This window comes from Amblyomma americanum, chromosome 1, assembly GCF_052857255.1.
Source record: "Amblyomma americanum isolate KBUSLIRL-KWMA chromosome 1, ASM5285725v1, whole genome shotgun sequence".
Classification (NCBI taxonomy): Eukaryota; Metazoa; Arthropoda; class Arachnida; order Ixodida; family Ixodidae; genus Amblyomma; species Amblyomma americanum.
The window spans coordinates 388,158,133-388,174,066 of NC_135497.1; the positions used below are offsets into that span (position 1 = coordinate 388,158,133).

General features: G+C 43.2%; 1 protein-coding gene across 1 annotated transcript in view; it reads left to right on the plus strand.

The window, feature by feature from the left end:
* LOC144123054 (cytochrome P450 4C1-like) overlaps positions 1–15,934 on the plus strand; it is a 110,284-nt gene that overhangs the window by 5,268 nt on the left and 89,082 nt on the right. The window contains exons 3-5 of the mRNA XM_077655970.1: positions 1,925–2,013; positions 7,624–7,814; positions 8,999–9,074. Of these exons, the coding sequence (XP_077512096.1) occupies positions 1,925–2,013; positions 7,624–7,814; positions 8,999–9,074 (356 nt within the window). The remainder of the gene's footprint in view (positions 1–1,924; positions 2,014–7,623; positions 7,815–8,998; positions 9,075–15,934) is intronic.

The following is a 15,934-nucleotide window of genomic DNA, read 5'->3' on the forward strand; positions in this document are numbered from 1 at the left end:
GTTTTTTTCACTTTAAACAAAAATTGCCTCGATAAAAATTTCAGAAATGAATGGAAATAAACTGTTCTATGTAACTCGTTATTGTTTGTGGTTTTACTTGGACTACCTCGGGGTGAAATTAACGAGTGTTTTTAGCTCAAAACGCATTTTTTGCAACTTTATTATTCTTTTTTACCTCGATGTACGCGGTTTCATCACCTGTAACATTTGTTATAGGTACTAGACATCTAGAAAAAGAAAACAGTTATTTCAGAACTTCCGAGAGCAAGTTCATATTTAACACAAAAAAGGACAAAAATGGTGTATTTTCAAACATTTTTTCGATTTTATTAAATATTTATGCCGTGTAAAGCTGCACGCTCCGAACTTTATCAAAAGCCTGAATCTGTGAATATGCCAATGAAAAAAAATGTGAAGTATTTTCTAAAGCGAGCTCACAGCCCAAAGGGCCCTTGTGCAGCACGCATGCGAAGCACCAAGACTCAGCGGAGCCCTGGAATAGGGGCCCGACCTTGCGAAGAGGCCAGACGTCAACGATGAAGACGACGGCCCACCGCTAATCTCATTGAGATTTCAATCAATGCTTTTCTCTCTCTCTCTCTCTAAAAATTCGAATTTTTTATTACTTATTGAACAGTGCCTGGCTTCTCACCTTTTGTAAATGTTCAAACGGCCCTCACCTCACGAATAAATTTTTTTCGGCAAAAATATTTCAGGCCTTGATTACACACATTAGCATAAGTTTCCATGAATTTTTTTGAAGCAATTGGAGATGGTTGAGCGCAACGTCTGGAACGTTAGGCGTGGAATGACCTTTTTCTGAGTCCGCGTGAGTCCGCAGCCACGAGTGAAACGTGGCGAAAGTGAGCGCACTCACCCCGCCATTCAGATGCAAGCGAAAGACAAGGCGACTATATATATATATATATATATATATATATATATATATATATATATATATATATATATATATATATATATATATATATATATATATATATATATATATATATATATATATATATATATAGTCGCCTTGTCTTTATATATATATATATATATATATATATATATATAGTCGCCTTGTCTTTCGCTTGCATCTGAATGGCGGGGTGAGTGCGCTCACTTTCCCCACGTTTCACTCGTGGCTGCGGACTCACGCGGACTCAGAAAAAGGTCATTCCACGCCTAACGTTCCAGACGTTGCGCTCAACCATCTCCAATTGCTTCAAAAAATTCATGGAAACTTATGCTAATGTGTGTAATCAAGGCCTGAAATATATATATATATATATATATATATATATATATATATATATATATATATATATATATATATATATATATATATATATATATATATATATATATATATATATATATATATATATAGTCAAATCGAGCTGCGCTCCAGCTAACGTCAGCGGCCGCAAACATGCCGAGATATTATCTCGGCAACAGCGACCAAAACTTCGCGGCGCTGTCGTCAGTCCATGCCGGTCCAGGCCACGCTGCGGAGCGTTCGTGTTAAGCGTGCTGACGATGATACGGGATGAACAGTCGGTAGAAATGGAGGAAGGAAGTTGCATTGTTACTTCTAAGGCGCAGTCATTCGCGCCTGTGACTTTGAAATCGCAAGTTCTTTAATGCCACTCTTTTTTTTTCTTATGTTATGTTATGAGCCTTGTTCGGGGAGGCTGCCGTTTCGCAAAGCATTACGCGCCAATTTAATGTAAGGCATATAAAAGAATTATCAGAACACTGGAAAATGCACTGAGCTGGAACTAATGCCAAAGGATAAAAATTGCTGCCTGTGTCGCTTCACATAGATAACGCCAATGTATTTTGTTTAATTGAAAGTTGTGATTTAAACCCGACTCACCTAAAAGTATGCCACTTACAATAATGTGAACTTCAACCGCAGCCACTACTTTCAAGTACATCGAACTTGAAGAAGTCCGTTCTCTACAAGAATATGCACCCATGGCTGGGATCTGGGGGCCTTATTACCAGGTGAGACACGGACTTCAGTTTCAGCATAGCTTTCAGAAATGAAGCGCTTATGAACTTGGGAAGAAATAGCTTGACTGAGAGCCTGTGTCGGCATTTAAAATTACATCCCAGTGTTACCTACTGCTGAGCCGTGGCTACAAAATAATCGATCTCTACAAATGCATCAATTTTGAAATGCTTAAACTGCCAAAAACTGCAAGTTAGATTGCGTAGTTCACACGATGGTGCAGAACTTCAGGCATGTTTGTGGTTTTGTTTAGTTTATTTTGGTAATAAACTTAATAACCCTGTCGCCATTTACGCTGGAATAACTTAGTTGGTTATAGTATCGATACACGTTATAAACCCACCGCAAACAAATAATGCAGAGACATCAATTTTTTGCAGTGGTTTTTGTGATGAATAATTCTCACGTATAAAAATCAGAGGTAGACTACAAAGAGACACTTTTTAGGTAAAATTATTCAATGTTTTGCAAATTCGCGCCACAAATATGTTTTTTAGAGATTCGTAATGGCCCAACACACTTGCAAAGCAATAGCAAGCGAGTTCACATGCAACAACAAAGAAAAAAGATATGCAAGGGAGAGAGGGGAGGTTGCCGGTTTTAAATTATATTTATCTTCAAAAGAATATTACCATGGAATAATCTCCTTGAGAAAATTTCAGTGATAACCTTTGCTGACCTTAGGCTCATTCATTTAGGCTACGGACTTTTTCTTGAATAATTTAAAAAAAATTTTCCCCAGTTTTTCATTCTATTATGGTAATTAGCAGCCCTGTAGTCTATGATATCCTTTGGCTTGAATGCTCAAAAAATAGAAAGATGGACTACCTAAAGCATGCAAGTGGCATGTCGTATTACAGGAAACAGCAGTGCGCAATTTGTGCGCAGGTTAAGCAATATTTGGGCTGTAAAAAGCTGCCGAAGCCTGCGCAGTGCACAATACACTGCGCAACCACGCCTGTGGACAGGGCGCAAAATATTGTCCCTCTACCAGGTGCTTCAGAAGAGACAAAGGAATTTTCAAAAATGGGTTTTAGGAGGTAAAAATATGGCTTTTGCGGCCCAGTATTACAAGTGTTGGCGGGCACCGGAAAGCTAGCTAATTGTCTCAAGTAGTAAGCTGGTAAACTTATTTCTGACAACTAACTTTTTAACTATCACAGCTAAGCAACTGGTTGCAATTAGAATTTTGTAGCCGGTTGTTAATAGTAGCCATATCAGTTTTCAGCATTCAGAAACAGCGATTATTCTCGGTTCAGTGGCTCGGAAAATGTTGGCTACATCGTGCCAAAATAAACGCGCTTTCCAAAAGCATGTAGTCAAAGCAACCTTTTCAGTGCACGTAACTGGTCAAAAAAGCCAAATTCTGTCGAGCCACAGCGCAAAGGGTAATCGCGTTTTCTAAATTATAAAAGCTGGTATGGCTATTACTAACGACCGGCTACAAATCTGTAATCACAACTAGGCACCTAACACTGCTAGGTAAAAATTTAATTATTGAAAATTAGTTAACCATGTTGCTACTTAGGCAGATTCACCGGTGTTCCGGTGTCCGTACACACTGGCAATACTATGCCGAAAAAGTTGTATTTTTCTATCAAAAAAACCTATTTTTGAGAATGAGAATTACTTAATCATCCCTTAAAAACCCAGTATAGTCGGCTGTCACCAGAAAGTAAGGCGATTCATGTCTCTTTTTAAAGGGACACTGGCAAGAAATTGAAATTGGCCTCTAGTGATAGATTACCGCAGTCTAGTAATGCACTACTTTCACTGAAAACTGAGCTTTTATAAGCTAGAAAAGGCCGAAAAAGAAACTACAGGTGTCGCCACCGCCGGCCAATTTCGGATGTAAACTGCGGTAAGTCGAAGCAGTTTCTTCGACATGAATACCAGATCCTAGGCTACAGCGCCATTCACTTCCGAACGGTGATCACGGATTCCTTTTCAGTGTAGCTGTCACTAGATTGAATCCAGCGGCCTGAAAATTCTATCGCCAGTAATTACGGCTTTTTTTTTGCCGGACAAACATCCCCAGCATTGCCAGGAAGAGCCACAGAATCAATTGTCACTAAGAACATAAATTGGATGGTCTTGTCCTCAGTTCACCTTTAACGGGACTGCGAACTGCATGTCCGTAAGCAGGCTGAAAAACTTCTTGTTGCGTACTTGGGAAGGAAATAACACATAGCAGGAATCGGACGTCACACTTGTCCGGTAGTGCGTCTTCTGTTAATCCAGAGTATACTTATCCGCGTGTATATATATATATATATATATATATATATATATATATATATATATATATATATATATATATATATATATATATATATATATATATATATATATATATATATATATATATATATATATATAGTGTAAGTACAGCGTTACTACAAACGCGACTGTTCGTTTTAAAGGTTTATTCTACCAACAGTTTCGGGAATGGTGTTCCCTTCCTCAGGGCAGGCTTACAATGACACAGTTTTGTCAATATAAGGACACAGAGCGAGCGAGGAGGTGTAATCTCCGCCCTCAGAGCAAACTTGAGAGTGAGGACAAGGGGCCGTATAATGGACCGCGCAGCATCTCTCACAGGGGCCGCGGCTGAATAAAACACACAAAAACGCAGAGAGAAACGGGGAGGTGGAAATAGTACAGGAGTAGAAAATACAACAAATTTTAAGAGCGATAGAAAGGGGAAAGGAGCGCTAAGCGCGGCTCTCGGCGCATCGGGGGGCCGCACTTCCTCCGCCCCCCCCCCCCCTTCCAACGACACTCCCGCAAGACGCCGCCGGGTCCGCACGGGCGGCCAGTATCAAGGTATCCTGAGACGCTAGCGGGGAACGGTCTCAAGAGACACTTGTTACGCGCCGCAAAGGCAAACAACCTGCGACCGTGCCATATGCGTATTTTTGCTTCATTTCCTCGTTTGGCTCTTCTCTCGGGATTTTCTACCAGACATCCTGGCGCCCTTTTTCGCATAAATAAACTAGGCCGTTTCAACCCGTGTCCGGCAGTGCGCTCCCCGTGAAAAAGCGGCAGCCGTGGGGGAAAAAAAAGAGAAAAAGGAAAAGTAAGAAAAAAACTGAGCTAAGCCCGATCGCGTAATGCGAAGGCAGAGAGGAATTTGGGAGAGAAAACGAAAGGAAGAAAGCAGAAAAAAATATTAGTACAAAAAACTTTGAAAGAACAAAAATATTAACACACACAAAAAATGAATAGAATGTGGCGTCTAACCAATACGAAATGCTTCATGAAAATGAAAAAGGCGCGAAAGAAATAATATAGATTACAAAAAATATAATACAAAAGTTAAAAATCGGAAATATTAATACACATCGGCGGAAACCGCGAAAAGTCTGCTGCCCGAGGGGCTGCCGCGTAATCCCAGTGGGCTAGGTGATAGAGAGAATATGGGTGCGTATTTCGGATAGAACATGGATGCTGGATGTAGGTTGGACAAAGGAGATTACTGAAAAAATAAACAGCTAGATTCCGAGCCATTTCAGAGCGTGGTTGAAATTGCCAAGAACAACATCCGGAGTAGTCTGATTTATAATGCTGTCCAAAACCCATGACGGATGAAATTTCCTACGCTGTCTCCTTCAAGCAGGAGAGCCTCCCGGGAGTATCGTTCATGCCATGGGAGAACGTGCCAAACTTGTGAAGGAAGTATGACTCCCTTTGTTCCCTGTAATAGGTGCTAGTGAACCCGGACTGGAGAAGGATGACACGGATGTTTTCGAAACTGTGGAGTGGCAGACGTAGGTGCTTGGAAATGGGTAAGCTGGTTAAGGATGACACGTGGACTTTGTGGTTGTTAAAGCGGAAGCGAAATGATGTCTTGGTCCGACCAATATACTCTTGCCCACACACCTCACAATGAAGTTTGTAAATCCCATTGCTTGAGTCGCAGTCTATGTCTTCGCTTATATGAAACACAATTGTCGAACCTGGATTTTGCCAGTTTGGTGTCTAAAATGTGCCGACAGACTTTGCGCTGGGGTTTTCCGCATGGGTGGCACCCACCCTGGGTAGAGTTCTTGTTTTCGTATTTACAAGCAAGTCTCTCAAGTTCTTGTCACAGCGGTACATCACTCGGTGCAGTTCCTTGAATATTAGTGGCAACCTATTACTCTGTCTGATTACATTGAAATGTCGGCTTGGTATGTTGCTTACTCTGGGAGCCATTGAGGAGAAGGTAAGGATTAGGTTTGTTTTGCTGTCGTCTTTCACCTTGTTTTCTGTTAGGATGGACGTGCGGTCTAGGCTGCGAGCGCGTTCAATCGCGTCATCGACTATTTCCCCGGGGTATTTCTGTCGTGACAGAGCAGCTTTCCTCTGTGGTAGAACATATTCTTCGGTATCTGGTGCGCCTGAGAATACGGAATGCTTGTTTTGCACTGTTTCGGATGGCTACTTTGGAAATCAAGATATTGCTGTCTATCCGTGGCCTTTTTGTATAGGGTAGTCTAAAGGCAGTTACCGTCTACCGATATCTCCACGTCGAAAAAATTAATTCTCGAGTCCGAGATAATGTGGGTAAATCTGATGGATGGATGCAGGGTATTAAAGTGAGCAATGAATTCCAGCAGGCTTGATTCATCATGTTCCCATACAAGAAATATGTCGTCCAGGAAACGCTTGTAGAAAAGTGGTTTTTCTTGGCTGTTCCTCAAGGAAGGGAATTTCTAGTGACGCCATGAAGATTCCGGCGTAGTTAGATGCCATTTTTGTGCCCATCGCAGTACCGCTTACCTGGAGGCAGTGCTCACCATGAAACTCAAAATTGTTCGAATTCAGGACCAGTTCAAGAAGGACGGATAGAGTTCCATTGTTCAAATCTACCGAAGAATTTGAGCTTTCGAAGGCTGCCAGCGTCGCTGCTAGACAACGTAGAAAATTTCACCCGTCATAGGCTTTGGACCGCATTATAAATCAGACTACTCCGGATGTTGTTCTTGAAGACTTCAATGACGACTTCAATCAATGACGACTTCAATCGCAGTTTCCGCCCTCGCCGTTAGACGATGTTCCACGTCACACTCGTGTTATTACAGGACGTGCTACATCCGCCGCTATGGACGAGGGTAGCGCTGGTGAACACTCTCAAGGTTCGCTTACACCCAATAAACATAAATACCCACGAGAGATGCAGATTGGACAGCCGTCGTCGTAGATCAGTTGGTAGAGCACCGGACGCGATATTCGGACGTCGTGGGTTCGGATCCTACCGACGGCATGGTTGTTTTTTCTGCTGCTTTATTATTAATTTTCTTTAACCGATAGATTAATAAAAGTATTATTATCCCACTGATCAGCACTACACATTAAACCAAAATTAACATTCCCCTATGCCCCTTGGTTTCGGTGACAGTTGGCTCCCTTCATAAGTTTGTCAAACGAGCCCCTCCTTTCCTTTACCTTGTGTGCTAACAGCTTAACGATGGTCTTGGTTCTGGCAGTCTTGATGCCATAGGTAGCATAAGAGGGCTCTCGCACAGTTTCCGCCCTCACCGTTAGATGAAGTTGAAACCAACAAATCTCTTTTGTCACCTCATCAACGCGAATGACTTAAACGTGGCTTCATTACGCAGCTGCGGAGAGCGCTGGCGATCACACCGCAAGCTGCTCACTCCAGCTTTCCACTTCCGGGTGCTCGAAAATTTCCTGCCCGTCATCAACGAGCAGGGCGATCGACTTATTGATGATCTGCGCCGACTTGCGAATGGGGACTACGTCAACCTGTTCCCTACGCTCTCCAAATGCGCCCTTGCCACGATATGCGGTGAGGACTTTCATTAACTGTGCGCATGAATTATCTAAGGCTCACTTTGTTAAAAGCGGAACGTAAAATGCAAGCGAGACAAGAGCAGCCGCGACTTCCTTAGTCCCATGTAAGAAGCTTCAAGACATCTTAGACTGAAAGCGGCTCTAAGAAAATAACAGTTCAGTTTTGATTGGTCTGCCACATTGCAATTTATCCCTGGAAAAAACAGAACACAATAAGGCTGCCTAGCGTTCATCTGTTTGTGCTGGAAATCCAGGAACCTTTTTCAAAACATCGTTTCCCAGCATTCCTCCAAGAGCACTCCACAAATTTGTGAGTGCGACTTGTACCTTTTGAATACATTACTCCTTACTGCTGAAAACTCGGCATTCGTTTTCCTGTTCACGTGTTGTCTTAACAGATTGGTTTTTAACCTGACTTTGTCCGCTTAGCACGGCGTTTACTAGGTTGTTACATGCGAAGAAATGCCAGCTCCAAATTTAACGTGGCTGCTCGCTCTCATTCCTGAACATACACACATAGCTCGCCATCACACGCGCAGGCTTGCCGGCATTCGCGCCATGACTGTCTCCCACAAATCACCACTGAATGGACCTTGAGTGGTTCACGGTTAACAGCAGCAAAAATTGCGCATAATATAACTATTTCATGCAAATGGTCAATATTCATCGTTACTCCACAAATAGTCGGCATAGACCACTTTTGTGAGCGCCTTAGAAATTGGCCTTATTATTTAAAAGAAGCCGAAAAACGAGAGTGCTCAGAATTTTCATTTGAAACGGAGGGTGTAACGGACAAGTGTCTGGTGGGGAATAATCATGGCGGAAAAGTATCAAGCGCCGACCACTCCTCACAACAAAAAGGCGACGTTTCGGCCTCGGTACGTGATCCTTGTTCACGGGGCCTTGTGAACAAAGTCCCCGTTACACGGCCTAAATGTCTAATTTTTTTGTTGTGAGGAGTGGTCGGCGCTTGATACTTTTCCGCCAACTTTGCAGCTGGTAAGAGATACGTGCCACTTCGGTTTACCGCTCAGAAATCTCAAGTACTTGCTTATTTTTCAGCACCCAGCCTATATTGTTTCTTGCGCCAGAGAGAAAAAAAAAAGTTCTCACAAAAATTTTTTGTGATTCTGATGTTTCATGGCAAGAAAATTACTTTTCTTCTTCGTCTCCATGCAGAAACAGCCATGGGGCTAAAGGTGCACTCTCCGGAAAGGACCAGTGCGGTGTCTGCGTACGAGAAGGATTTGGAGCTGTGAGTCACGCACAACACTTTAACTCACGTGTCCCCCAGCTCTAGCATGCAGAATCTGACGTCAGAATGTCGTACCACAGCTTACTATCTGTGAGATTCTTAGGGCCTCGAATTTCGGGTATCACGCTTTGTGCATTTTTATGCAGCCTTCAATATGCCGACCTCGCAAACGCATCAAATTGCTTTTCTCGAATGACGACGATATCAACATGCCTTTAAATTAAGGGATGTGCCTTTTATTTCGCGTTTTACGCGCTGAGGCAGGCTCCCAGCACCTGTGTGCAAAAACAGAAAAAGACATCTTTTACAGCGGCAGGAGGGAGAAGGCAGATGATCAGACCCAGCGTCAATACTTTGGGAGATCGTTTATTAACTACTAAACTAAGCGCTCCGTCAGTCTGCCTGCCTCTCTATCTTGTCATGCAGCCCTAAGCCCTTTCCTGCTGGTCAAGGATCCAGCTTATTAGAGAGCATTGCGCCCGTCTCCGCGTACTCGCCGTGGGGTTACCACTTTACTATGAGCAGGTGCTCGACCCAAATGCGAATATGTTCCTTCTTCGTAAGAAGGAAATACATGAAGGATCCAGTATATGCTAGCGTTTTAAAATGCGCTCTCAGGAGTGCAGAGCAGGATCTTACAGTTCTCTATACAAATGTAGCTGAAACAAGCGCGCAATGCGTGCTAGGATGTAGCTTCAATGGAGTGCTATTGGAAGTTTTATATGCTGTCTCGTGTAATATTCCACCGTATTTGGCCTCTGATGCAAAAGAGGAGGCCATCTTACTAACCGACGGTGGCGATAGGCATGCCGTTCCATTATAAATCGTACCAGGTGTAGGAAGGAGAGGGGTGAGGAAGCACTACTTAGTACTGCCCCTACCTTAAAAATGAGAAATCTCGCTCCATTTCAGTGCCTGTAGACAGTTCATAGCTCGTATGTATTCCGTCTTCGTTATCTCGCAGCAATTTGATGAACCGAGGAGTATTTACCAGCAAAAGTAGCTCCCTGATCAGTTTCATAGACGACATCTAAAACACGGTATCGTGTACCCGGTTAAATATATTCAAAATAATAAACTGATTCTAATCATTTTTGCCTGAGAGTATATACACGGTTTTTTCGGACGTTAATTTTTTCTCACAATACTGCGATTCAGCCCCAGAACACTTCCTGTTTGAAGAAGGCGCGTTTTTCGAGCAGGCGATTACCCCACGAAAAAAAGAGAAGAATCGAAAGCTGGCGCGTCACCTGCACCGGCGTCTTATCAAGCACTGCGCGGAATGCTTCGCATTCTGCGCTGCCTTATCAAAACCAGCGCGACACGCGTCATCTACACCGGCCCAAACCTTTTCAAACGCCGCGCCATTGACACCGCAAACGCTTTGGGACTGGTATCATCATCAGCACCCATGTTTGTTTGTAACCGACGAAACCGTGTGTAATGCGGTTCTCTAAACAGAAATCACAGTGATATGCAGTCAGCTAGCCAAAACCTCGATTCCAGGGGACGGTCTAGACCACACACTGAGGACAAATGGAAAGTAATCTAGTCTAGCTCAAAAACGTACTCCACCGGCTTCTTGACACACTGCAATGCAGGGAGTACCCCACGCCGCATACTTCTTTTCAGACGCACGACACTCACAGCGCACGGAGCAATAGGGATCGCATTTACTTTGCAGTTCGGCAGTGCGTTTTTCCTTCACAGGCCACAGACTGCGTTTCAGCCGCCTGAGATAACACATTGCATACAAAAGGTGAACGCTTCCGACCGAACTCCGGTCATTGCGCTTGCCCTGAGGATCACACATCAGTTACTCAATTCTATGCAGACGGCTGTCGAAGCATACAGTGATGCATTCTAACCGACGTCTTCTCTCGAACGCACTGCATGAACGCGCTGCATGAAGTCGAAGGACGGTGCGAACCCTTCCGCGCAGCTCCTGTTTTGAAGAACCCAGAACCACATCTTGTTTAATACCCGTTCATTGGCCTCGAAGGTTTTCCTGTAGGCACTAATAGCGCACGGTCCTATATACAGAGTGTGGCACGGCTATGAGTAACGGTTCGTGATATAGTGCTTGATGCAGCACCTGCATTCCGTGGCAACTTCTATTGCCTACAATTAAAGACTTGCGTGCGTAAAACAAAGCATCGCCAAACTGAAAAGCGCACCACTGTGAGCTTAAAGAAGACCGTTACGATGGCAGAAAACAGCCCACATTTTTCTGCCTTCCCTGGCCTGCGCAATTTTAACATGTAAAGAGAAGCTAGTGCTTTCCTGTTATCGCCTTACGTAGTGCTGTCTTGTTGCGGAAAAAAAACTAAACTGAGAAGAAAGGCGGGCAAAAATGAAAATAGGAAAGATAGTTACGTTTCGTATTCCTGTGCAGGTTCGTTTGAAATGGGACAAATACACAGTGGCTGCAATTCACTGTGCAAAGAAACAAAAACAACACAAAAAATGGGCCGTGATTCACATTCGGGCCCTTGCGGAGACGGCGACGCAGTCGGTTTATTGCGTTTGTTGAAGAGTCCAAACGTTATTTTGAGAAAATTCGTAATTATTTATATTTAATGCCAAAAGAGGACAGTTTGCAATCACTGTACTGGTCAGCAGTTGTTCAGTGCTCTGGCGGATCGTTCAACGTGGCATTTTCGTTCGTTACATTCTTCAAACAGCACTTCCATTTTTTTTGTTCAGGTGTATTCCTATGTTATGTATCGTCATCCAGTCTCGATGTTAAGGTTGGTTTTTATTTCTTCATTCCTATCTATCTTACCCTTTCTTTCATTGTCTGCTTCTTTCTTTGTTCTTCGATCGTTATTTGCTTATTTCTCGTTTCGTCCTTACTTTTTCCTTCCTGGTATCCGCAATGGGTTCAGGCTGAATAGCGTTTCTTTGTGCACTGCACTCCGCAAGTTATGAGCGCCATTTATTCTACGCTAACTACTTCGCTCCAGAGTCAAGCGTTTCAGGGCGTGAACGTAGGCCCAATGCGCAAAAACACAAATCTCAGGGCGTTCATACCAGATGAGGCACCGAGACTGAAAATTACACAATTTGCATTTATGTGCATTCCTTCTGCACAACCTCCGCGCTCTAGTGACCATAAGCTGCTCGTCTCACTTCGGCGTTGAAAAATGTGAAGCAGTTTGAGCATCATCTCTTTCTGTAAATCGACACACACACACACACACACACACACACACACACACACACACACACACACACACACACACACACACACACACACACACACACACACACACACACACACACACACACACACACACACACACACACACACACACACACACACACACACACACACACACACACACACACACACACACACACACACACACACACACACACACACACACACACACACACACACACACACACACACACACACACACACACACACACACACACACACACACACACGCACACACATGAATAAAGCCGGCAGTCACCGATACCAAGCAAAGCGGGGGGGAATGTTGCTATATTTTTAAGTTTAAGTTTTAAGGTTAATCAATACGAAATAAGTGTAAAAATTTTATAGCTAAAAGAGAACTGATTACAAAGGGCGGTAGTTTGGTTGAACGGCTGAACGAACCGTTTGGCATTATGGAACCAACGTGAACGCGACAATACATTATGACAAAAGTAATGAGTATGCGCTCTCAGCAGAACTAACCTTCCGCAATAATGTTAATTTTTTTAAGAATGGCGGATATTGCCGATTAAGAAGCGAAACAATCTCCAATAATTGGTTTTTCTACCTACCGCGCGCAAATTCTCATACTGCAAAGGCATAAAAGTTGTTACGTTACTTGGTAGTATTAAACTTGATTCTCACCAAAAATGTCATCATCGTACCAATAAACTCAAGAAAAAAAGCATTTGTAATCTGTGCACTAATATGAGCTCGCGCTTTATCTGTTTATCCGCGCTGGTATTGGCTTACTTTGCATTTATTCAGGCACACTTTAACTATATCCTTGTAGCATGGGGAAACACTTTCCACTCCCACTGGCACTTGATCCAACTCATGCAAAACGGACCATGCTCAGCATAACCAGCAGTTCATGCATTTCTGATGTTTGCCTTCGCTGCTTCCGTATAATGTCTTATTCATTAAGAATTTGTTTTGGTATAATCAAGCTATCCTGTTTTGTTTTTTCGCTTACTGAAAAACATACTTTTTTTTTACTTTTATTGATAAGGCCTTATACTACAATACTAGCGCCACTAGGTAGGCAGACCACAAGAATTTCTTTCCTAACCCCAAGGTTTCACTAATTATGGAAAAAGCAGTTCTCATTTCGCCAGCATTTCTGTATGGAATAATCTTCCCCTGAGCTTAAAACCACCCATGTCGTCGTCTATGAATAAATGATCTTTTAAAATTTTTCTTTTACATCAATCTAAAATTTACGACTTTCTTTTTTAGTGTTTAAAATTCTTATTTTCATTATTACCTGAAACCTTCCTCTTCTTGGATACATTTTTTGACAACCTTAACCTTAAATAGTTAGTTAAGTTGTAGGTTCTTGTATTTGCCTTTGAATAATCACAATTTATTTTGTTTGCACCGCGTTGTACCTTGCTTGTTTTTTGTATTCCGTTCAATATCAACTATAACGATGGCTACTTTTGTTCTGCTTATTTGATTTTCGTCCTGGCAATCCATTAAGGTATGCCATTAGCATTACATGTGATGTTTGTCCATGTATATTAATATTACTATTGTTTAAATGTTTGTCAGCCTTGCTACTTGTTTACAATTTAGTTTAGAAACTTATCTATCGAACGTCCTCTTACAGTCTCCTGGCTTTTGGCACCCTCGTCTATATATTGATGTCTATGTATTCAACACGCATGCGCTCAATAAAATCTTATTGGATTTGATTTGGTTTATACCACATCGGACACCTAAGAACAAACCAGAAGGCCTGAAATACAAAGCAGGGCACCAAAGCAAGGTGTGAAAATAAAAATGGTAGAGTTTACGTTTCTCGTAGTTTAGAGAACAAGCTAGCGCTAGTGAAATGTGAAATCATAGTGGAAGTAGGAGGGAGGAAATAGACTTGGGTGGGGCAATGCCCATCTAATGCCCTGTGCATTCAGCGAATGAGATACGCCTCATGAGAAGCAGGAAATCATGTCATCCGCGACAGCTTGGGGTCTCTCTAACAAGGCTGCACTGCCAGATCCCACCTTTAAACTTTTATTCCCACAGCTCTGTTTTGGCGCTTTCTCCCGTCTGCGCATTCTGTGTTGAACATGAATTAATAGACCATTTCTTGTTGTTTTGTCGCTGCTTCGCCATGATGAGAGGACGGTTTTTAAAGAAGCCTTTGCAACAGCTTGGCCTGAGTTTGAGCAGCCCTATCATGTTGTCGTTTGGCGCCACCGTATACTTGGGTACAGCCACAGGTCTGTTTTTACCGCCATTCAAAATTTCTTACTGGAATCTAATCGGCTGCCTTGCTAACTTTTTTTTTTATTTTCTTATGGCTCGGCTACAAATCCCACAGTGTCCATCTCCTGTGTGCGCTATGCAGTTCCCGTTTTATTTCCCTGTTTTTCTTTTTGTTTACTTCTATCTTCCCCAGCATTCATTTTCGTCCATGAACAAATTCATCTGAAAAACTCTCTGTGCACCCCAATTCTTGGCCCTATCCTCCTGTGCTGGCATGTGCCATTGTACGAGGACAACAACAACAACATTTCCGAGCATCGAGTCTGACATCGCCTCTCACGGAGCAGTCACTTACAGGAGTTCGAGAAAGGCCTCCTGATAACCAGCACTCCTGCCTCCAAATTTCTCGTACGGTGTCAGCGGTAGTGCAAGCCAGGCATGATGAATGGTTCTGGTGAATATTTTTTCTGGCTAAGAAATATCATTCTTTTAGCAGAAATACTTTTTTCGAAGCATTATACGAAGCAGGAAAAAGCAGGGAAGTACTTTCCGGTTCTAAAAGCGCGTTCAGCCTGCTGAAAGTGGCAGATTCGCCGCGCAATGAAAACTCTTTAGACGGCAGAAAAAAACGAGCCCTAAAGGCTAGAAACAGCCGCAGCACGCTTGTGCTTCTGAAGTTCCTCCGTGAAATTGCTCTGTATGCCGATAGGGCACAATGCCGAGCGAGGAACGCTTCATACGCTCATGCATCTCCGAGGCACGCGTCGCGATAACTTTGTGATATCGTCGAGATCCGGTATACTGTCGATTTAGCAGGAAACCAACTCTCCTCCCGAAGAATGACCGCGACCGGTCGCAGTGTACGGCATCCCCACACATCTCTCACTAGGGCGTAATTTTCTGAAAAATCTAAACTCTGGTTCCGGAAGAAAAAAATGTCAATGTCTCAGGAACCTTATGTACCAGTTCAGTCATTACTGCTTTAGTGCTCCTTCCGGGTCTACTCAGAGTCGCGGTAGCTATCCTCAAGATGCCCCGCCAAGCATGGGCTGAGACGCACGCCTGCAGTTTGCTGGCACGCTGCTAGCTTCCGAATGTGCATGATCAATGCGTGCGAGGGGGGGGGGGGGGGGCGATGACTCCTTAGATATAGTCGCTCGGCGCTTGTACGTACGATAGCACAACAGCAGGCAGTTGTTCGCGAGTATGGCTTCGCGAGTATGCAGCCCAATTAAATTACATTATCTGGGCAACTTGCCTGCCGTAGTCTTTAGGCTTGTTTGAGGAAACTTATTCGGGCCCATATACCTACATATTATTCAAAGTTTTCATGAGCGAGTTTGTGTACTACTGCAGCGCCGTACAGAGCGGACATTACACCATGCAGTATCAAAGTAAAACAGTTTGTTGGCGCTCGCAGGTA